Source organism: Castor canadensis, chromosome 10 (genome assembly GCF_047511655.1).
Source record: "Castor canadensis chromosome 10, mCasCan1.hap1v2, whole genome shotgun sequence".
NCBI classification, from domain to species: domain Eukaryota; kingdom Metazoa; phylum Chordata; class Mammalia; order Rodentia; family Castoridae; genus Castor; species Castor canadensis.
The window spans coordinates 13,886,371-13,909,110 of NC_133395.1; the positions used below are offsets into that span (position 1 = coordinate 13,886,371).

Below are 22,740 nucleotides of genomic sequence, written 5' to 3' on the forward strand. Positions count from 1 at the left end.
GCAGGGTGCACTGTGCCAAGCTGTTTAACGCCCATCACTTGGAAATGCAGACGGCACATCCACAGCAGGGTAACACAGAGAACTCAGGTTTGACCTTGGCAGAGACCTTGGGCTTCAAGAGTTCGTCTCTATTACCTTTGATGTGGCTGAGTTTCAGAGAAGGGAAGGGGCTGATCCCAAGACCTGGAGAATCCAGGGAAAAGCTCTTTCAGTGCGATGCAAACACTCTACAGTACTCTAGGTCCGCCTTGCGGGGCCTGGAGGGCAGCGCTATCCTCGGGAACCTGGGAAAGACAGCGCTGCCTTAAATTACTCCCATCCCAAGCTTAAGAAGAAGCCCTAAACTGTGGTATTTGTGGACCCAGACGGCAGGACAGCAACCCTCCTGGGACAAGCTGAGTCCTGCCAGGCTGTTTGAACCTCTGCAGATGCCACCGTAGGGTCCGGAACAGAGAGTGGAAACTGCTGTCCCTGTGTCCCCTGGATAGTGAACCAGAAAGCCTGCAGTCTACTGGGGCGGGGACCCGGGACCTCGCGTGCAGGCGGGGCACGGATGGGAGGGGCCGGGGCGGTGCCAGGGCTCCGGGGACGCGGCGGACCTCGCGCTGCAGCCGGGCTGCCAGCGCCTGGCGGGACGCACGTTCGCAGCGCGGGGGCTGCCAGGTGAGCCGCGCGTCGTGGGGAGCCGGGCAGGACGCGGGTGCGGGGATCCCAGGCTGTCCGGGGCGCCTCCCCGAGGCAGCGTCTTCTCTTGGAGGCAGCAGGTGTACCCTGGATTCTGAAGTGGGGCCGGGGCTCATTTTGGGGTACTTTGTCACCTCCACGTGTATGGTCTTTGGGGGAGGGGGCGAAGGCTACTTTTGGGGAGAAGCAGAGAGTTCATTTTTGCCTTCCAGTGATCCCCACTCTCAAGAAGCAATCAAAAAAACTTTCCCCCTGAAAAGTCTGTCTTGTCAATCCTTTATTATTTCATTGCTATGGACTTAGCGAATTAGCTTGGGAATTTCACTGTGCCTCCAAACTACTTATAAAATTTTGGGGTCCCATAAATGCATTTTTATGAGGAGAGTGCTCATAGATTTTATTTGATTCTCCCAAAGATCAAATAGCTAAAATCATAGCTTTGGGTTCCACCAGAGTCTTGAGTTTTAACAGTCTTTAGAGTTAAAACCATTTCTGATCCTGCCTTTTTAAAACTATGTAAACATTTTATTTATTTGTGAATGTGTGTGTGTGTGCTCTGTATGGTCTACTTTTTCCACACTCCCTCCTTTACTCATGAAATCTCACAATCCCCATCTGTGAGGGTCATGGATGAGGGGCGACAGTGGCCCTCAAACTGTGCCTTCCCCAAAACACTGACATCTTGCAACCTGCCTCGAACAAATCTCTTCCAAATTTCAGAAAAAAAAATTAGAGACTAACATTATGGGGTTTTTCTTCCACAAAATTGTCTCATATCTTTGGCATTTGTTTTGTTCTTGTGGTTTGCACTTTTATATTTGGTAATGTTGACACTTACTGCATCAGAATTTCTAGTTTGTAAAGAATCCATTAGTTCCCGGTGGTTTGTACCCTGCTCAGGTTTAAGAACCTGAGAAATACCACTTGGGTATTTAAAAATGACATGTCATTTTTAAATGTCCTCTGAGTTTAGCTGATTTGTTTGTGGCCCATCTGACACTCTGACTTTGGCAATGAATTGCACAGGACCCTGGGACAAGGGAGGAAAGAAACTGTCTCTCCCTCTACCTTGCTCACTGCCCGGCCTCGTTTTTATGTGCTGTTTTTTTTTTTTTTAACATAAGAAATGTTTTGTAAACTCATGCCATATTTTGGTAAGGTTTATGGAAGAGTACTTCAATTTTTAGTCCCCATTCCCTTATAATTAGACCCTATTAAATTCTACTTTGAACTGTTGTTTCTCAAAACATTAAGGTGGTTGTTTCTACCTACAACTTGCTTTTTCCTGGTATGATTATTGTTTAAAATGTCCCCATAACATGGCTATGGGCTTTTTGGGCAATGATAGGAGCTGTAAGTTTTGTTCCTTACTTTAAGTTATTAAAGAACCAAACATTGCTTGTGTGTGTGTACTGTAATAGTTACTGCTCCCTTTCCCTTTGGCACAGGATAAGTTTTGCTGATGTTACTGATTGTTCTTTAATGCATTCAGCAAATATTTATTGAGCCCCTTCTGTGTATCATCCCCTGGAATAGGTATGAGGTGACTTCTGTTTCTACTTTCAAGGAATTGGTAGATAAACAGCTCACTCTGGAATTCTTTCCTCTTCACTCCTTCTTGCTTTTCTGTTGAACTAAGTCTTAATTAGAATGAGATATTCTGGAAGATTCTTTTGGGTGTTACTAAAGTAATCTTAACATTTTTGCTCCAGAAATCACAAAAGTTGGTGGCCTCTTGACATCCTAAGAACTCACTTCTGGAACCAGGGACTTCAGGGAGGACATGATTGTGACCATTTCCTTTCAGGTTTAGGTTGCTGCCTGATCTTTATGATATATGAGCCCATTTGAGGCATTGGGCCAGAGAAGACTGCTCTCAGTGACTTCCTGGGCTCAGAGCACTGTTGCTGGTCAGTAGGGCTCTGACTCTTGCTATTTCCAATGTCCAGCAGGTGAAGGCTCTGTAGATAGCACTTCCGGTTAGACTAAGTTAACTAGACAAGGAGAAATTCTCATTTTCCATCAGTAATTCAGGGTCCAGGTAGCTCAAGCCTCTCCACCCCCTGCCTGAGGGTCCCAGCAGCCACAAAGACAAGTTCCATGTCCTTCCATGTCCCATAGCTATTCTTTCCCCAGTATATACAGAATAAGAGTCATTAATCTGTAAACATACCCACCTCACCCTGGCTGAATGAGGTCTGGAGTCTACTTAAGGCCAGCCAACAGGGGAGGAATATACCAATTTTTGATTTGTTAGGTCGGGCTGGTCTGAAATATACCTTCACACAACTCTGAGGAAATGCTAGATGGTGTAGATTTAAGATCGCATAATAGTGACAATAGTGGCAAACACTGAAATAGCACTTACCAGGAGCCAGGCTCCAGATTTAAGTGATTTAACTCATCGAATCAATGAATCAACCCAAAGAGGTAGGTTCGACCTACGTTGGCATTTAGCCCTGGGCCATGTGGTTACAAAATTTGAATTACTGAGTTTTTTGTTATAATATCCCTCTCATCTTTACTGTTATAGAATGTTTAGGAGTTCCCTCTTTTTCTGTAGGGTTTCCTTCTTGCCTAGTCATTAGGAGAGGCAGCCCAGTCCTGCAACCAACCTGCCCTAGTCTGCATCCTGGGTCACCACTAACTGGCAGTGTCACTTGAACATGTCACTGCCTTCTCCATGTCTCAACTTTCTCCTCTGTAAAATGGCATCAGTCACAGTAATACCTCACTACTTGGTGTGATGACTAAATGAATTTATATGTGAAGACACTTAGAGTAGTGTTTTCTACACAGGAAGCATGGTTATTATTTAATTAGCTGTGTTTTTCTTTCCAGTTTCATCTCCTAAAACTCCCTAACATAGCAGCCTTGCTGGGAGTACATAGGTCCTGGATCTCCTGGACTCTGGACTCTGTTATGTCTCAGTGCCTTTGCACATGCTGTTACCCCTTGCACAGAATACCTTTCATTCTTCCTCAGTTAGAAAAATCCTACCTCTTGTTAAGTTCAGCTTAAATGTTCCCTCCTCAACGACCTTCTTTTCCATCCCTTCTTATTCTCCAGGTAGCTCTTCTTTGTGATCGCCATAAACTTGTGCTCTTCATCTACTAAATGACTAACTGCCTAATCACTAACTAATCTTTATTGAGCAATTATTACATGCCTGAGTGTATACCCAGTGTTTTGTTGCTATTTTAAAATATGCTGACAGTTTCATGAGGTAGGGTTATATTTTGTCACAATAATTTTCTGTGTCCATCTCTCCCAGTAGACTTTGATAGTGGCACATACATCTGTGCATGTTCCTCATTTTATATCTCTAGGAGCTGGCAGAGTGCCTAATTAATACACAGTGGGTTCTCCAGAAATGTGTAAGTGGATGTATTTTACTAACAGCTATTTACATCCAAATAAAAGGCCAATTATAAGTTACACTTCTTCTAAATAATCTCCATGCTTTACTCTGTGCAGAAATTCACTGTCAAAATTTTAGAAAAGACTGAGAAGCCAAAAGAAGGAAATTAAAATCGCACCCCTCCCAGATCTAGAGAGCTGAAGCAACCAGCTTAGGGACCCACAATTACTAAATGACTAAACTGAGCCTCAGGATTGGTCCAGCTGCCTTTGGTTAAGACCCAAGCTCTTAACTGCTGTCTTATACTGCTGATAAACACACACACACACACTCCTACAGGAACAAATTATATTAGCTATTAAAATGGGTTGGAAGAGATGCAATTCTAAATTAAATCTACCACACATACAGTACTGCCATGCATAAAACATATATTTAAAAATTTCACAGTATTCAGGTCTTCACACTTCCCATTTCCTCATTATTTACAGTAATCCTGGTGAAAGTCAACAAGACACAGACTGAGAGGCAGGGCAGACAGATAAGGTATAAAGAGAATGGTTTCTAATTAGACAAATGGGTTTGGATCACAGCTAAGCCACTAGGTGTGATACCAGGGACAGGCTGCAAAACCTCTCTCTGTGTAGCATCTTTGGTAAAGCAGAGGTGATAAGCACTTGACAGCATTGTGTGGAGTTGGGAGTAGCAGGATGGGGACCTGCATTGGCTTGATTCGGTCTCTGTTGTTACGTCGGCGGAGATGATACTGATAGCTATGCTTCCTGAACAGAAGGCTCAGCACCTTGTTTTCCATAGCTACATGTGACTTCCTCTCCCGATCTTTCATTTTAATTCTCATGACAATTTAACATTTATATTATTATTGGATGTCATAATTACGTGCTTCAGAGTCATTTTCTTAGAAATTCAACCTCTTTTCCACAGGGTCTCTTTTGAGACTAAAGAGAAAAAAATGGCAAATTTAGGATGTTAGAGTAATTTTCATTTAAAAGTTGATTGTTGTTTTCACTCCTCTATCATTAATGTTTTCTGTTTTCCTTGATCAGCTAGTTACTCCTCATTGGACTCCTAGAATTTTCTTGTTTCCTTGCAAGATGAAAGGAGGCAACCATGAATGAAACACTAGATATTTTAGCAAATGCTTCTGATTTCACCGATTATGCAGCTGCTTTTGGAAACTGCACTGATGAGAAAATGTCACTGAGAGTACACTACCTTCCCGTGGTTTACAGCATTATCTTCCTTGTGGGTTTCCCGGGGAACGCAGTAGCAATTTCCACTTATATTTTCAAAATGCGGCCTTGGAAAAGCAGCACCATCATCATGGTGAACCTGGCCTGGACAGACCTGCTGTATCTGACCAGCCTTCCTTTCCTGATTCACTATTATGCCAGTGGCGAGAACTGGATCTTTGGGGATTTCATGTGCAAGTTCATCCGCTTTGGCTTCCACTTTAACCTGTACAGCAGCATCCTCTTCCTCACCTGTTTCAGCATCTTCCGCTACCTTGTCATCATTCACCCGATGAGCTGCTTTTCCATCCACAAAATTCGATGGTCGGTGGTAGCCTGCGCTGTGGTGTGGATTGTTTCACTGGTTGCTGTCATACCCATGACCTTCCTGATCACATCAACCACCAGGACCAATAGATCCGCCTGTCTGGATCTCACCAGCTCAGATGACCTCATGACTATCAAATGGTACAATCTAATTTTGACTGCCACCACTTTCTGCCTCCCCTTGGTGATAGTGACACTTTGCTACACAACGATTATCAACACCCTCACCCATGGGCCTCAGACTCACAGCTGCCTGAAGCAGAAAGCTCGAAGGCTAACCATTCTGCTACTCCTTATGTTTTATGTGTGTTTCCTACCGTTCCATATCTTGAGGGTCATTCGTATTGAATCTCGCCTGCTCTCTCTCAGCTGCTCCATCGAGAATCACATCCACGAAGCTTACATCATCTCTAGGCCGTTAGCTGCCCTCAACACGTTTGGTAACCTGTTGCTGTACGTGGTGGTCAGCCACAACTTTCAGCAGGCCATCTGCTCAAAGGTGAAATGCAAACCAAGTGTGGACCTCGAGCAAGCAAAGAAAGTCAGTTGCTCAAACAACCCCTGACATATTTCATTTCCTCAACCCAAAATACTTTACCTATAACTTCTTAAGAAGTCAAAAAGACCTTCTTCAGTGGAACTCCCAGGAAATACTGTGTATTCAGATAATTAGTTGCCAAAGGCAAGAGTTACCAGGAGTTCTTTGCGATCTGTTTATCGAGATCCTCCCTTGGGTACAAATGATGAGATGATGCATATCAGTGAGGTGCTGGAACACATAATCACCAACCACTGGAACTCAAGGCATCTCAGACAGTACCCGTTCCAGCAGTGTATTAGATGGATTGACGTTTGCTCTCTTGCTCTGGCTCTCATAAATGAGTGGCTAGATAGAGAAAAAATAAAACCAACCTTTTTACTCCTGGTTTTATGTTCCTTCATACTCGGGGGCCTCTTTCTGTTTCTCCACAAGACTACTCAAAGCATTACTTGTATCTTTCTTAATACTTCTTTTAACCTCTCATATATTTATAACCTTTTTCTTTCAAATTTTGCTTTGAGATCATTGAGCTGGGATTTTCCCCTGGGCTTTATCCAGTTCTGTAGATTGAAGCAACTAATAAGATATACTTACAGTAATTCAAGGATATCAGTGCAAAAAACCAGAATTACTCCTTGCACAAGTAATCATGTCTTTACAATTGTAGACCATCTTAAAAGTCGATATTGAATTTAAATAAAAATTATCAGTAAGTAGATAGCAACATAATCTGGGGAAGGAGGAGACACATTTGAGGAACAGAAATACTTTTAAATATCTCATGTATATTTGGTGTTAAATCAAATCTATCATGGCTTTGATTTCTGTGGGAAAATACTTTGGGAAACACTAGTTCTCTTCAGATTTCTTGCTCCTGCATGAGTATAATGAAAATATATCTATCAAAACAGCTGGAGTTATTCTTGAATTGTGTGTATACTGAACTATCAGTAAGTGTAAACATTTGAGAAAATACCTGGTCTATATGTTTAAAACCCCAATAAATGTGTCGGTACAATTAATAAACTTAAAAAATAACTGAACAGGCTGGTCATAGTTTTCTAAGGAACTGCAGCTCTAGCATTATTACGTCGACATGAAAGTTATTTTCTCCCTGGTTAGAGGACAAAAGGAAGTTTGTGGATCAGTTGTGGAACAAGGCCAGCATACGTGACTTAGGCAGAGGAAAGGTCCTATAGGGATTCCTCACTACCTTCAGGGATTTCTAGGACACTGCATCTGACTCAGACTCAAGTGAGGATGCTTATCAGAAACTTTTGCCAGGCATACAGTAGGTGGCAGAAGGAAGAAGAAGGACTGTGGCTCTGAACAAGAACTTCTCTTGATGATAGCCCTACCACCACCTTTTGAGACCTGCTCTCCTGAGCTTCTCTATAATATATAGGAGGAGCTATTTTCAGTGGACCTGGTCCTTCCTCTCCATGCTGGCTACACAGCATAGAGAGGTACTCAGAGGCTTACTTGAAACCTGAGCACCTACCAGCCCCTGGGCCATCATGGAAGTACATCTGGATGAGCCTTCATTCCACTGCTGTGTGTCCAGCTCTGGGCATGCCTGGACACTAAACCCCCTTTCCCTTCTCTCCATCTCTGTGTCTTTGTATGTCAAAGATTTCTCCCACTAAAGAAATGCCACCTCAGCCCCTTCAGGTGCATCTTAACTTGACTCTAGTTTCTTTTGTCCATTTCTTTCTTTCTGCCAATGTACAGAAAAATAAATCATCTCTCTTCCTGAAATGAATTCTACCTTGGTATGTATGGTCTTTATTTTGTTCTCTTAGGGACCTGGCTCCAACACTTAATCCCACTTTCTCAAAATTGTTAACATTTTTATACTCTGGATAATTGACCTTAGCTGGGGAGCATGCATAATTTTCATTATGTTCACAATCTCTTCCCTTTATTCAGCTTTTCTGTCCTTCTATTACCTGACCTGATTCTTGCAGTGGCAGGATGGGTGCAGGTGACAGTCTGCCCTCTGGTATTCTGCCAATTGAACATAATCACAAAGATCTGAGCTAAATTGAATTCAAAGAGTTGTTTTATTTTTCAAAGTAAAGATTTCTGGGCTAATTGTCCTAGAGGTTGCGTTTTGAACTGAGGCAGAAAATACGATGGATGGTACTTCCCAGGGTACAGTGGGACCTGCGTGACCTTGCTTCAGACAAGAGGTCAGAGCAGAGAAAACGTAAGAACAAAAGAGCAGAGGTCAGGCTGATGCCAGCCTGGGGCTTCTCACAGGTTAGAGACCGGAAGCTCAATTGGACTCACTGAACCTGGGTAAGGGGATCCAGAAAATCCTTCTGGAACTTGTGAGACACCGTAGCATTGCATCCACTTGGTTTTAACTTTAGGTCTCAGAAATTTTCAGAGTCACAAAATTAAAGATAGTAGAAAATGACTTAATACACCCATGTCTGAATTTCAACAATTATCAATATCCTTCCACTCTTGTTTTATCTATCTCTTCCCATATTTTTGGCAAGAATACATAAAAGCAAATCCTAGTCTTATACAGTTTCACCTTATTAAATGCTTTAACACTGGTATTTTTCAAAACATACAAAACCAAACTAAATTAAAGTTATTTCTTAAAGAGCTGGGCATGTGGTAGAGAGGCAATGCCTAGCATGCCTGAGGTCCTGGCTGTGATCTCAGGACTGCAAAAAAAAAATCCCTAATATTATTTACAGTAATTTATACTTATTTCCTTTCCTGCCTCAAAAGTGTGGTTTTACATGCCCTTCCCCCCACCAAAAAAATAAAAAGATCCAACAGGCTCCATACATTGGTTTGATTGATTTGGATCTCAAATTTCTTTTAATCTATTAGAATTTCTCTTTTATTTATTGCCACATATTTAAATGGAAAAAAATCAATCATTTATCCTGTAGAATTTTCCACACCATGGGTTTGGTTTATCATTTCCTCCCATCCCTTGTATTTGCTAGAATTAGAGTTTGAGTTTAAATTAGATTTTTGTCCCTCCTTTCTCTTCTCAACCTCTTTCTTTCCCTTCATCTTTTATTTTCTTTATCTTTTTTTTTTTTTTTTTTTCAGTGCTGGGGCTTCAACTCAGAGCTTACACCTTGAGCCACTCTACTAGCACCTCCTTTTTTTATGCTGGGTTTTTTTGAGATAGGGTCTCGTGAACTATTTGCCCAGCCTGGCTTCAAACCTTGATCCTCCTGATCTCTGCCTCCTGAGTAGCCTGGATTACAGGTGTGAGCCACCAGTGCCTGGCCTTTATTTTCTTTTTACAGGAGCACTTGCCTACCTTAGAAGGTATGTAGTGTCTAACTGCCCTACACCTAGAAATTCAGGGGGAGGGTATAGGATGTACCTCTTGATCTTTCAGACCTTAAGTACCTATCTTCCTTTGTCATCATAGTTTTATGTCTAGTTTTATCAGTTGTTTATTATTGTTTTAATCCACTAGGTGACTTGAAAATTATAACATCCTTCTGCTCTTATTAGTTGTGTCTTTCTACAAAGAACATCTTTGACTGATCAAACATCTTTTTCTCTTCTACTTTTAACAAAGTTCCCACCCATCATATTTAGCTACTCTTCCAGGAAAAGAAACATGGAAGATTTCTCCCAGGACTTCCTCAATGAGAGTGAAAATGTTGACAGAAATTTCAGCAAAATTTTCTTTGCCCATAGGTCAAGTTCTTGTTCTTTTAACTCTTCAGAGTTAATAGCAGCCAAGTTTACAATTCATAGGGTCGGAGCAGCCCCCAGGAGAAGCAGACCACGAGCAGATTGCCTTAGAGTGGCCACACTTCTCCAAACTCACCTTAGTGTCTTTGCTCTCCCTCTTAGACCAGAGTAGGCTTTGAGAAGGAACAGAGCAAGACATTAATTAAATATAAGACCATGTAGCAACTTGAGGCCAAGCACTTGCTTCTGACTCTAATTTTATTCCCAGAGTCTGCACAGCAACATCATTCAAGATAATCCATTTGATAACAATCCCAAATGTTATCAAATAACATAAAGCCAGAAACATAGAAATGTCCAAGTGATGAGAACTCCTTCCACCATTAAGTTCCCCGGAAGAAATTAAGTTAGAATACACACTGCTCTATTTTTAAAGTTCCATTTTCTTTACTTTGCTTCTGTACAAATATTTTCTTTTAATCTTTGGTCTCGTTATCCTTCCTTACCATAGACAAGTTGCTATTTAGTGTGTCCTTTGGATTCTTAATTTCATATATTGTGATTTTAATTTATAGAATGTATAGATAGGTCTCATTTTCCTCGTGTCTATTGGTCACATGAGCCTATATCCCTTCACGTCTATTATTTTTTGGTTGAATGACAGAAACTGCATATGAGAGAATCTAAGAGGTTCCCCTGAGAGTTTAATCTTAACCTCAGCCCTGAAAATAGACTTAAGAATTGCTGTAGTTTGAATGTGGGTGTTCCTTCAAAAGCCCATGTGTTGAAGGCTTGGGTGCCAGTCTATGGCTTTTTGGGAAGTGATGAAATCTTTCAGAAGTGGAGCCTAGAGGAAGGAAGTTAGGTCATTAGGAGAATTCCCTTGAAAGGGATCGTGGGCCCCCAGGCCCTGACTCTCTTTCTCTCTCTCCCCCGTCCTCTCTTGTTTCCTGGTTGCCATGAAGTAAGCATCTTCCTCTACCATGTGCTCTTCCCATGATGTACTTACCATCACAGGCTCAAAGCAACAAGGCCAAGTAACCATAGACTGAAACTAAATCTTTCCTTATTTAAATTATCTCAGGTCTTCTGGCACAGTGACCAAAAGCTAACACAGGAATGTATTTTCCTTAAAGTGTAAACAGAGACTGACCTGCCCTGAAACCAAGATGCAATTTTGGTTGGGGTGCAGTGTAACCCTGGTTTTCCATACTTTCAATTGATTTGTGTCATTATATTGAAAGTGTTTCTTACAGAGAGTATATGGTTGAGTCTTGTTTTTATCCAAAGTAGCAATCTCTGCCTTTTAGTAGGAGTATCCAGTGAATTTATATTTAATGTAATTATTTATATAGTTACTTCCAAATCGACCGTCTGTCTACTTTTTCCATCTGTCCCTTCTATTTTTTTGTTCCTTCCTTCCTGTTTTCTTTTGGATGAATAAAATATTCTAATATTTTTATTTACTACCATCATTAGAGTCTTAGCTATATTTTCTATTTTATAATGAGTTTTCTAAGGTTCTATATATGATACTGCAATTATCAAAGGTAGTTTAGAGTCAATTATGTAGTAATTTACATTTCACACCTTACATTTTTTACTTCTCTTTTCCCATTTCACCCTCTGTGTCTCACACTTTTTGCTTCCTGTTTCTTATTTTCATCTTCAAAACGTAGTAATACTAAAGCAGTATCATTCATTCATTTGCCTTAATGTCTGTGCTGTTGCTGTCAAAACTGCTGACATTGTAAGTCCTGAGTTATATTGTTACAGCTTTTACTTTAGTAAGTTGATCTTTGAGAAAAATGCAAGAAGAAAAACATGATCTTGTGTTTTTCTACTTGTTTATCAATACCAATACTTGTCATTTCTTCCTGGAGATGATAAGATTGTTAGCAGATACCATTTTCTTTTAATTGCAGCAACCACAAAATAACATTAGTTAGCATTTGTTATACCACAGATCAATTGAAGATAACTTTTCTCGACCCTTGTTTATCTGAAGTTCTCATTTTGCCATTTTAAATACGTTTTTCTCTAGATGTAGAATTTCCAGTGGCTTTTAGATGTCCACTTTTAATTTCTGCATTTTAGAGAGCTATTTCATCATTTTTTGACTCCTACTCTTGCTAATGAAAAGTTAGCTGTAATTCATCCCTGAATGTAGCATGTTTCTTTTTTCCTCTGGCTCTTTGAAGAATTTTCTTTCTCTCTGATTTATAGAAATTTGATTATTGTATACCTAGGTATAATTTTCTTTGTATTTATAATGTTTGGAAATTACTGACTTTTGGAGGGATGGGTTGCTGGAGATTGAACCCAGGGCCTCACACACGCTAGGCAAGTTCACTGACATTCTTTTTTGTTGTTGTTGCTCATTTATTCACATGTGCATAGATTGTTTGGGTCATTTCTCCACCCTGCCTCCCTCCCCCCACCCTTCCCCCTTCCTTCCCTCAGTTCCAGGCAGGTCCTGTTCTGCCCTTATCACTGATTTTGTTGAAGAAAAGACATAAGCATAATGAGGAAGACAAAGCGTTTTTGCTAGTTAAGGATAGCTATACACAGAGATTCCTACTATTGTTTTTGTGTACACTGACATTCTTGAATCTATAATTTCTTCTTCTTCTTCTTCTTCTTTTGTGGTACTGGGGTTTGAACTCAGGCTTGTGCTTGTGAGCAGGTACTCTACCACTTGAGTCATGCCTCTAGTTCTTTTTGCTATGGTTATTTTGGAGATGTGGATTCACTTTCTGCCCAGATCAGCTTGGATTGTTATCCTCTTATTTTATGCTTCCTGCCATAGCTGGGATCACAGATGGGGTCTTGAAATTTTTTTTTTCCTGGAACTATGATCTGTCCAATCTCAGCCTCCCATGTAGCTTGGGGTTACAGGCCTGCAGCACCACACTGAGCTATTGGTTGAGATGGAGTCTCACTAACTTTTTGCCTGGGGCAGACTTGAACTGCAATCGTCATGATCTCAGCCTCTCAAGTAGCAAGGAATATAGGAAGGTGCCACCAACACCTGGCTTTACTCTTTCTCTCCCTCCCTCCCTTCCTCCCTCCCTCCTTTCTTTTTCCCTCCCTCCCTCCTATCCTTCCTTTCTTCCTTCCCTTCCTTCCTTCCTTCCTTCAATCAAATTCAGTATATTCTCAGCTATTATTGTGCCCTATCTTCACTCTCTTCTCCTAGAACTCAAACTACACTGTGTGACACAGTTTGAAGCCATTGTACAGGTCACCGACACTGCTCATGTCTTTTCAATCTCATAACCCTCTTCTTCAGATCCATTCACGGTAATTGTTGTTCCCCTTATCTCTAATTTACTGTTAACCTTATTCAGTGATTTTTAATTTCAATGATTTAAATTTGTATTCTATCATTTCTATTTAATTATACTTCATTGATTATTTCTTCCTTATCAATAAATAAAACACAGTTTCCTTTAATTCTTTAAACACACTACTATTGCTGCAACAAAATCGCCATGAACATTGTGGCTTAAAACAACACAACTTTATTTTCCTTCATGAGCCGGAAATCTTTGTAGGGGAATTCATACCCTTGCATTGCTGCCAGCAGCATCTTCCAGCATCTCCAAGTCTTTCTAACCCCTACTTTCAATTTTGGATGTTTCCAATGCTGACCCTCCAGTTTTCATTTTGTTATAGCTCTTATGATAACACAGTGCCCACCAGATAAAATCCAGGTTATCCTCTCAAAACCCATAACTGCTTAGAACAGTGTTCAGTTTATGAATTATTTTTGGAATTTTCCATGTATTGGAAATTATGAGTTGGGCTGTTTTAATTGCTGCTTTGTGAACACAGATCATCTGACATAGAGCCCATGTTCAGAAACACTGTGCTATCTGCTTTGTACAAAAAAAGAGAAGCTTCTAGATACCACCAGTGGAGGCATCACCCATGGTGATGTCCACCAGTCAACCTGCTTTGCCAGCTTGGCTTCTCAGTGCTCTTTAGGATGAGCGGATGGTCATGAAGAACAGGGCAGCTGAGGAAAACCAATAAATAGTAGGAATCAGAGACTCTAAAACAAAAGCAAAGACATAGGAAAAGAAAACACCCAGGAAAACAAGCACTCCAGGAAGTATAAGAGAACTTTAAAAGCCAGTAATTAATACTCTGGCACATCCCTGAAAGAGACCAGGAGATTCTAAAGGAATGAATATTTGAAGAACAAAAAGAGCTCTTGGTTACTAAGCTAGGGAGGTGAGGGGGTCATTGCAAATGTCCTTCACTAACTGCTTATACCTGATAAGTGCTGGTGCAGGGGATCCAGGGGACTCCTGAAATCTCCCATCCATTTATCCTGTTTGATTCTTAGAATGATGTAGAGCCTGGCAGTATGATGGCAGTTATTTCTGGAGTTCATGTCAGGTGAAGCACTCTGCTTTTGGTTATTTTGTATGCATTTCAGAAGTTTTAAAGGAGTAGGGTCTAAAAAAGTGCACTTAAATCACTGTTTCTTGGAATTGCTTTATTTGTTCATTCTTATTCTGTCTCTGTGATTATGTACTAAGTTGTATATGAATGTAGGTTGTACATAACAACTTACAATTTATTTTCTGTGACTTAGAAATGTGCTCATATCCTAAACATGTTTCTTTCTGAAAATGCTTATTAATACTATATCAGTGCTACGAAATCTTTTTTTGATTAATCACAATAGCTTCGATAAATATCTGAAAAACAAAGCAAAGAAGTAGAAAGTACTCTTTGCTCAGTTTATAGCTTGGCTTATCCAATACCAGGATCTCCAGAAGGGAAGAATACATGATTTTCATGTATCAGTTTCAGTTTTAACTTCTATTGAAGTAATCATCAATAGCATCTTTCATACTCCTACTGTGTGCAAAGTGCTGTGGCATACCTGAAGATGGAAGCAGCAACGAGAAAACAGTTCTACTTTCAAAGATAACACACTTTGTTCTTGCAAAGTAGCTGCTTTATTCATGCGTGCCTTTTAGGCTAAGTGTTTGTTGTGCTACATTTGCTTTTCAAAAGTCAATGAAATGTTTGTTCCTTTCTTTTTGCTATTACACTCTATTATTATTCTAGTTATATTCTGAAGAGCTCACCCAGAGGGGACATTGCAGGAACATTTACATCCATTTAAGTCTCTCTCACCAACAACCATAAAGTGTGTCCCAAATGCACACAGCAATGTCCTAGGGTGCTAATTGTACATGGTTAAGTGTCCCATTTATCTGTTTAAGCTGATGTAGGGGATGAACAATAAGATATATTTGGTGTTACAAACATACTTAACATTATCCCATTATTAAAGACAACATGGCAAATTCCTGAAACTTATGCTAAGAAAGCCAAGAAAAACAAATCTGCATATGTTCCACAATCAATGTTCAAGCAAGCAACTTCTTTTACTTACACAAACATTTTCTTCTTTACATAGTTCATCTAAAAATTCAAATAATAGTGCTGGATTTTTTTTTTTTTTTTGCCTTTTAAATTCAAGGGCAAACTCAAATGTTATTCATGTTAAAGAATTAAAACCAGGCCAATGTTAAAGTTCTTACTCAAATTTAACCATTCATGAAAATAGTGCTACAGTTCAGCTTTTGTGACTCTCCCTACCTAGCTCAGAGGAGGCAGCTCCACACTTTTTTCTTATTTCTGAAGCGTTTTGGGTGCTTTGCCATCCAGGATGCGAATTGCCACTGCTCTGTGTTTCTGTGGTTTTTGCCTCCCCATGATATTATTAACTCTTCCAATCCATGGTCACATTTATTTGTGTCCCTGGCACACATCGATATCCTAAGAGATATCACATATAGAACCATAACAAAAATAAGCCTCTTTTAGGACAGGCAGATCTGCTTTTAATGCCAATTCTTACTTGACCAATTGCTGGATATGGAAAATTCATGCTTCAATTGAGTCTTTGTATTGCTTTTGAAGATAAAGGAAAAGACTTCTGTTTTGGGAAACATGGTGTGTTAAATCTATTGCATGCCCTTCCAGTTGGAAACAATGAAAATAGCAAAATAAAATATTAACAGAAACGCTGGCAAAAATGCTCACTGAGCTGGTAAGAAACTAAAGAATCCACAAAAGGCAAAAATAAAGATGGGGAATTTAGAAACCAGCAGGTGTAAAAGCAGCAATTTGCCCAATAGTATCTGCAAAATGTCAGGATTTTTTAGTTTGTTTGTTTACTTTTGGTGGTACTTGAGTTTGAACTCAGAGACTGCACTTTTGCCCTGCTCAGCCTTGTACAGTGATTCTTCTACCTCCTCCACCAAAGTAGATGGGATTGCAGGTATGTAATACCACACTGGGCCAAATGGCTTTTTAGCCTAAGTTTTGACATCTGTGTTGGGTTGTGTAGGATGCGCATACATCCTGAGTTGTCTAGGATGGTACTAGCTACTGGCAGTTTCCTTGGTATAATTATTCATTGCACCCATTTTTATTCTCAAAAGTGCCTGGAATGATGCATGATCACTCTAACCATGTGAGCTAGGACATAAAGTATGCAATTCCACCAAGGTGTGGATTCTAACAGAAGACTTAGAGAAATCTGAATGTCAATAGCAGTATTCTTTGGGATGGGGGAATGATGAATAAAGTCATTTGTTGGGAAGGGACAGCATGTAAAACAACCTGCACTGACTTTGGCACTGGGTAGAGGAGAAATGAGTTTGCCCCTGAGAAATCATAGTCAGCTGCAAGCTTACATGCAAATGTGTTGTTACCTGAATGTTAAAAATTGAAGTTCAAGTGGAGAATTGATTTTAAACTGATTTCCAGATGGGTAGCACCACCAGGCAATTGCAGAAGCATATGCAAAACCTCTTTAAGGGAACACAACTTTAACCTAAGTTTCAAAGAATTCCCACTGGTAAAGTTTCCAAGGATAATGAGAAACACACATTAAAAAAGAAATTACAAGAAATGTCAACAAAAGGCACAATGAGAGAAACAGATCAGGATTAGAAGCTAGAAGAATCAGACCCTCACATATTTCATAATGAATTGTAAAATAGAATATTTGTTGTATTTGAAAAAATAAAAGAGAAGCTTGAAGAAATGAACAATAGAAAAAAAACTAAAAAATGATCCAGTGGGCTGGTGGAGTGGCTCAAGTAGCAGAGTGGCTGTCTAGCAAGCATGAGACCCTGTGTTCAAACCCCAGTACCACCAAAAAGCAAACAAACAAACAAAAGGTCAAGTAAATATGAAAACAAAACATACTTCTAGAGATGAATATAATAAATTGAAATAAAAATTGAATAGATTATAAAACAGATTAGACATAGAGAACAGAGAACCACTGAGCTGGAAGTGAGACCAGACAAAAACACCTAAACCACAACCTAAAGAAACAAGACAATGAGAACTGAAACAATTGGACCTGGAGGAGAAATGCCACATAAATATGGACAGATTCTCAGAAGGAGATAAAGAAGAGAATGGGGTGGGAGTGGGGCACAATATTCAAGAAATAATGGTTGATAATTTCCCATAATTATTGAAGACTCCCAGGCTGCCATGTTGGAAATGCAGTAAATACTAGTGGTATAAATCAGAATAATTGACAACTGAACACATCAGACAAGGCAGATTGAAAGTCAGCCAGAAACAAATGACAACTCTCCTACAGAGGAACATCTGTAAGACTGAAGGTGAACTTTTGATCAAAAAATTGTAAATCATATGACAAGTGGAATCATTGTGTTGAGAGAACACTGTTTACTGAGAGTTCTAGATTCAGAGAATATATCTTTTGGAAAGTAAGCAAAATGTGACCTTTACAGGTAAAGAAAAGGTGGAAGGGTCTTCACCCACAATAAGGAATGTATGTGATGTTAGAAAGTCTGGGGTCCTTGGGACTCTCAGACAGCAATGGGAAGAAACACTCAAGAGCCTTCAGCAAGGCAAAAAGTTTTACTTCTGCAGAAGGGTATGTGACTGACAGGAGGTCTAGTAAGCGAGCACACTGAGTCAGAAGTCCACTGGGTTTTATCTTTGTCATAACCCTGTCCCTCGTGAGGACTGGTTCATGCTCAGGTTTATAGCTCTTTATGATTGACTATTGTTCCAGGTAGGGGAGGGGTTAACCTTTACAGCTTACCAAGGAAATGAAACTCAGGGCTTCAGGAATATGAAACTTAAAGAAATGTAACCTTCAGTCTATAAAACTAAAATGGCTACTGATTCAAGATGGTGGTAATTTGGTTAAGCTACTTTGACAGAAAAGATAGATCTAAATCCTACAGTGAGAAAAATGAGAATCATAGAAAGAATGGTCTTAGAGACAGGAGAAATGGTGAGTATAAGAATATTTGTAATTGTCTAGGTAACCTAAACAAAGATTGACTGCAGAAACAATAATGGTAATGTCTAATTTGTGGGTTTAAAACAGAAGGTGAAATGAAAACACTGGGAACTGTTAGTATGTACTTTGGAGAAGTGTACCATAATTAGTACAAGGAATCTTTGTGTTGTTTGGGGTGGAATAAACACAACAAGTGACTTTAGGGCATGTTAAATTTTAGCATGAAAACATCAAGGATTTTAAAACCTCTGAAAGAATATACTTAAAGAATTTAAAATCTGGATGTGAGGGTGATCTGGCCATGACATCTGTCACCCCATTGATGCCAGGGTTGATTTGGCTGATATGGCTGGCTAGGCGGGTGTCCCCTCCCTCACCGCTCCATGTGTGTCCCTCCCGAAGCTGCGTGCTCGATGGAAGAGGACGACCATCCCTGATAGAGGAGGACCCTTGCTAGAACCTCCAAACAAGCTCTCAAGAATTTAAAATCTAATTATTACTCAGTCTTTTAGCTAAGATCAAGTCTGAAGAATTTAAAATTTTAAGGTAATAAAAAGAAAATATGGACCAAGGCAAGGAAAATGGAGAGTAGCACAGAGCACACAGGCAGTTAGTTGTTTCAAACGTTCAAAATGGAAATAATTTCATTCATCCACAAAATATTATGAATGGCTATTATGGTTAGCTTGACTAAAAAAGAACAAAAGAAAAAAAGAAAAAGACCAGTAAAAGAAAGAAAAGCTTACAGGTTAAACTCATTCATAGACAGAAATGTAAAAGGTCCTAAAAAAACCTGAATTCAATAACACACTACTAAAAGATAATAATACAACATAACTAAAATGGACTTGATTCTAAGAATTCAAGATCAGTTTAATATTTAAACATATTTATACAATTCATTAATGAACAAAGTAAGAAAATAACATGAAATTTACAGTAATCAGAAAACTTCGATAAATTCAACTTACAGTTATGATACAAACTCTTAGCAAACTAGAAATAGAAGCAAATTTGTTACCCAAACTATTTACTGAGAAACCTATAACAAATAGAATAAGGGAAAATGTCATGAGCTTTCCTCACTATCGTGTTCACTACTTCCATTTTACTCAACATTGAGTTAGTCCATTAACCACATCTAGGATACTGTCTAGTTTTGGATGACTCATGGGCTAAATATTCCTTTCTCATTTTCAAATGGTTAAAAAAACCACAAAAGAATACTTTTGACACATGAAAACTATATTAAGTTATATAAACTTCAAGTTTCAGTGTCCATCAGTGAGGTTTTATTTATTTATGCACGTGTATCTGCCTTGAGGGCACAACTACAGACATGCCCACTACAGCAGATACAGTGCAGACATCAAGGCTCATAGAACCCCAGATAGGAAAGGCCTCTTGACTTCCATTTTGGCTGGCAAAAAGACAAACTATTACTTAATTAGTTAATGAAAAGCATAAGAGGATTTTATTTGGTCAACCTTATTAATGTATAACTCTATACAATAAAATCCATTTTTTTAAATGTAAAAGTTGTTGTTTTCAAAATGTACACAGTTGCATCGTTCCCACCACATCATGGTATAGGAGATTTCGATCCTTTTATGTCCATTCTCTTCCCTCACCCCATCCTTTGGAGACCACCAATATGCTTCCTTCATTTTCTGAAATTTCATGTCAATAGAATGATGTACTCTCGTCTTTTTTCTTCTTTCATTTAGCATTGCAGTATGCTTTTGAGATGTATCAACATTTCTGCTGCATCAGTAGTTTTTTCCTTTTCATTGATGATTGATATTCCACTTACACAGAAATGTCATAATTTATTTGTGCACTTTACCATATGAAGGACTCTTGGGTCTTGAGTGGTTTCCATTTTTGCTTATTGTATATAAAATTTCTATGAACATTTTAGTACAAATCTTTGTGTGAATATGTTTTATTTTCCCTGGGATAAATCCCTAAAAGCTGATTCTTATGGTAAAAGTGTGTTTAATTTTGTTAGAAGTTACCAAACTTTTCCAAATTGGTACTCATTCTAGTTACTCTGTATCTTTGCCAGTATGTGATATTATAAGATTTAAAAAATTTATCCCCCTTCTAGTGGGTATATATCAGGTTGTTGTGATTTGTATTTCCAATAATAATGAAGCTCTTTTTATATGTACATTGATTATTTGTATATCTTTTTTTATAAAGTTTACCCAGTTCTAAATGACTTATCTGTCTTTTATTATTAAGTTACAAGTGTTCTTTATATATTCTGGATACAATTCTTATTACACATACAGTTTACAAATATTCCTTCCCAGTTTGTGACTTGACTCTTCATTTGCCTAAATGATGTTTTCTAAAGAAGAAAATGTTTTCACTTTGATATAGTCCAATTGATAGATGCTTTGGGCTTTTTGTGTCCTATGAGAAATCCTTGCCTAGTCAATGGTTGCAAAGATTTTCTGCCATGTTTAATTCTAGAATGTTTAGTTTTAGCTCTTTCACTCAATTATACTTAATTAGCTCTCACATTTAATGATCCATTTCAAGTTAATTTTTCTATATGGTGTGAGATAAGGGTCAAGGTTTCTTACTTGGCATATTGATATCAAATTGTTACAGCAAAAATTAATGAACATACTACCTGTTCCTCACTTAATTACCTAGTTATCTTTGTCAAAAATTAATCGCACATATGTGTCTATTCATCAACTGTCTATTCTGTTCTGTTGTTTCATATATCTGTCTTTAGTCCAATATCATACTGACACATTACTGTAGCTTCCTAGCAAGTCTTGAAATTACTTAAAGTCTTTCCACTTTGTTCTTTGATTTCTTGTCTTTTGTTTTTTTGGTGGCACTGGGGTTTGAACTCAGGGCCTCCTGCTTGCTAAGCAAGTGCTCTACCACTTGAGTCATTCCACCAGCCCCCCTTCTTCCTTCTTCTTCTTCTTCTCTTTTTGGCAGCACTAGGATTGAATTTAGGGCCTCATGCTTGACATGTGCTCTACCACTTGAGCCACTTCACCAGCCACTTTGTTCTTTTTAAAATATATGTTGGCTAGTCTAGGTCCCTGTGGCTCTTGCATAAGTATTAGAATGACTTTATTAATTTCTCTTAAATCTTTGATAGCATTTTGAGATTTTATTTAATCAATAGATCAATTGAGAACAATCAATACTCTTGATCCTATCTAGTCTTCTGCTACATGAAAATGCATCTTTCCATTTATTTAAATCGCCTTCAATTTCTTTCAGAAACTTAAAATATCTTTCAGGATACATGTCTGTTGCTCTATCCTGGCCAGAAATCAAAGTGACAATACAGAAGGTTGAAAAGCAGAAACAGAGTAAAATTGCAAAAGAGAGAAAAAGCCAAGAGATGTCTGAAGAGCATGACTAGGCATGGGTGACCAGCTCCATGACAAAGTTATATGGATTGCATGGTGCTGTATTGGTGCAGAAATAGAAATAAAAACAACAGGTTATAATAGAAAACCTAGAAGCAGATCCTCGCATGTTTGGAAATTTGATTTACAGTAGTGTGGTCACAGCAGGTCCGTGTGGGAAGGACTGATTAAACAATAAACAGTGCTAGGAAAATAGACTTTTCATATGGAAATACAGATTCTTATATCACACTTTCCAAAAGTTAGCTCTTGAAGGATTGATAAACTGTTTAATAATTTGGAAACTGTTTGATATTATACTTCTGTTAAAAATATGAACTCCAAAATTTTGATGTCTCAACACAATAAAAGCTTAACATTCATTTTTAAGAATGCTTCTAGCTGGTCTTCAACAGAAGGTAGCTTTTGTATGCACCAAAATTTAGGAACCCAAACTCCTTTTACTTCATGGCTCCTCTACTATCTGAGGCCTCAGAGTCTTTTTGATCACTCTCTTCTTAAGTACATTTCTCCCATTCCATTGGCCAGTCCATCGCCAGACACTATGGTCTGCATTAGGATTAATTGGAGATATGTGTATTTGGCTATTTAGAAACTAAAAGGTAAGTTTCCTGGCTTCTGTCTCTAACCCCAACACATAGAGTGATTAGAGATGCAGAGAAAATCTCCTTCTGAAAGAAAAGAAGGCAGAGGGGACACCAGTCAAAGGAGTTTCTAAATCCTGTCATGCAGGCATTATGAACACCTGTTCTTTGGTCTTGCCAGAAGTTCTTTGATGAGATCCAATTTTTTTTCTTTAAGAGAAATTTCCTTTACACCATTCTCCACTTCCCAGGAGGCTCTTCTTATTCTTTCTCCTCTAAGGAACTGCATGGAGAACTCATTTCAACAGATTGCTGGGCTGCACTCCTAGACTTTCTGATTCAGTGAGTCTCTGGTAATTTCTAACAACCTTGCTAGTTTGGGGACCACATTTAGAGACTCACTTCCTAGGGTTCCATCTGAAATGGGCTTTGACAAGTATGCTGTCCTTGAGAGGGTGCAGTTTTCACTATCATCTGCTTAAGGTGAGGTTGGAGGTGTGAGGGCTATTTATAGTCCTGGGTTTTTTTTTTAAAGTGCAGCTTATTTAGCAATTTGATTCCTACAGA

The 22,740-nt window shown here is 39.0% G+C and overlaps 1 protein-coding gene across 1 annotated transcript; it reads left to right on the forward strand.

Annotated features, from left to right (window-relative positions):
- The first annotated feature begins 592 nt into the window (after positions 1 to 592).
- Oxgr1 (oxoglutarate receptor 1) lies at positions 593 to 7,176 on the forward strand. Its single transcript, XM_020154383.2, has 2 exons — positions 593 to 663; positions 5,113 to 7,176. Exon 2 carries the CDS (start codon positions 5,177 to 5,179, stop codon positions 6,188 to 6,190), a length of 1,014 nt encoding a protein of 337 aa, XP_020009972.1. The 5' UTR covers positions 593 to 663; positions 5,113 to 5,176; the 3' UTR covers positions 6,191 to 7,176.
- Positions 7,177 to 22,740: the final 15,564 nt, after the last annotated feature.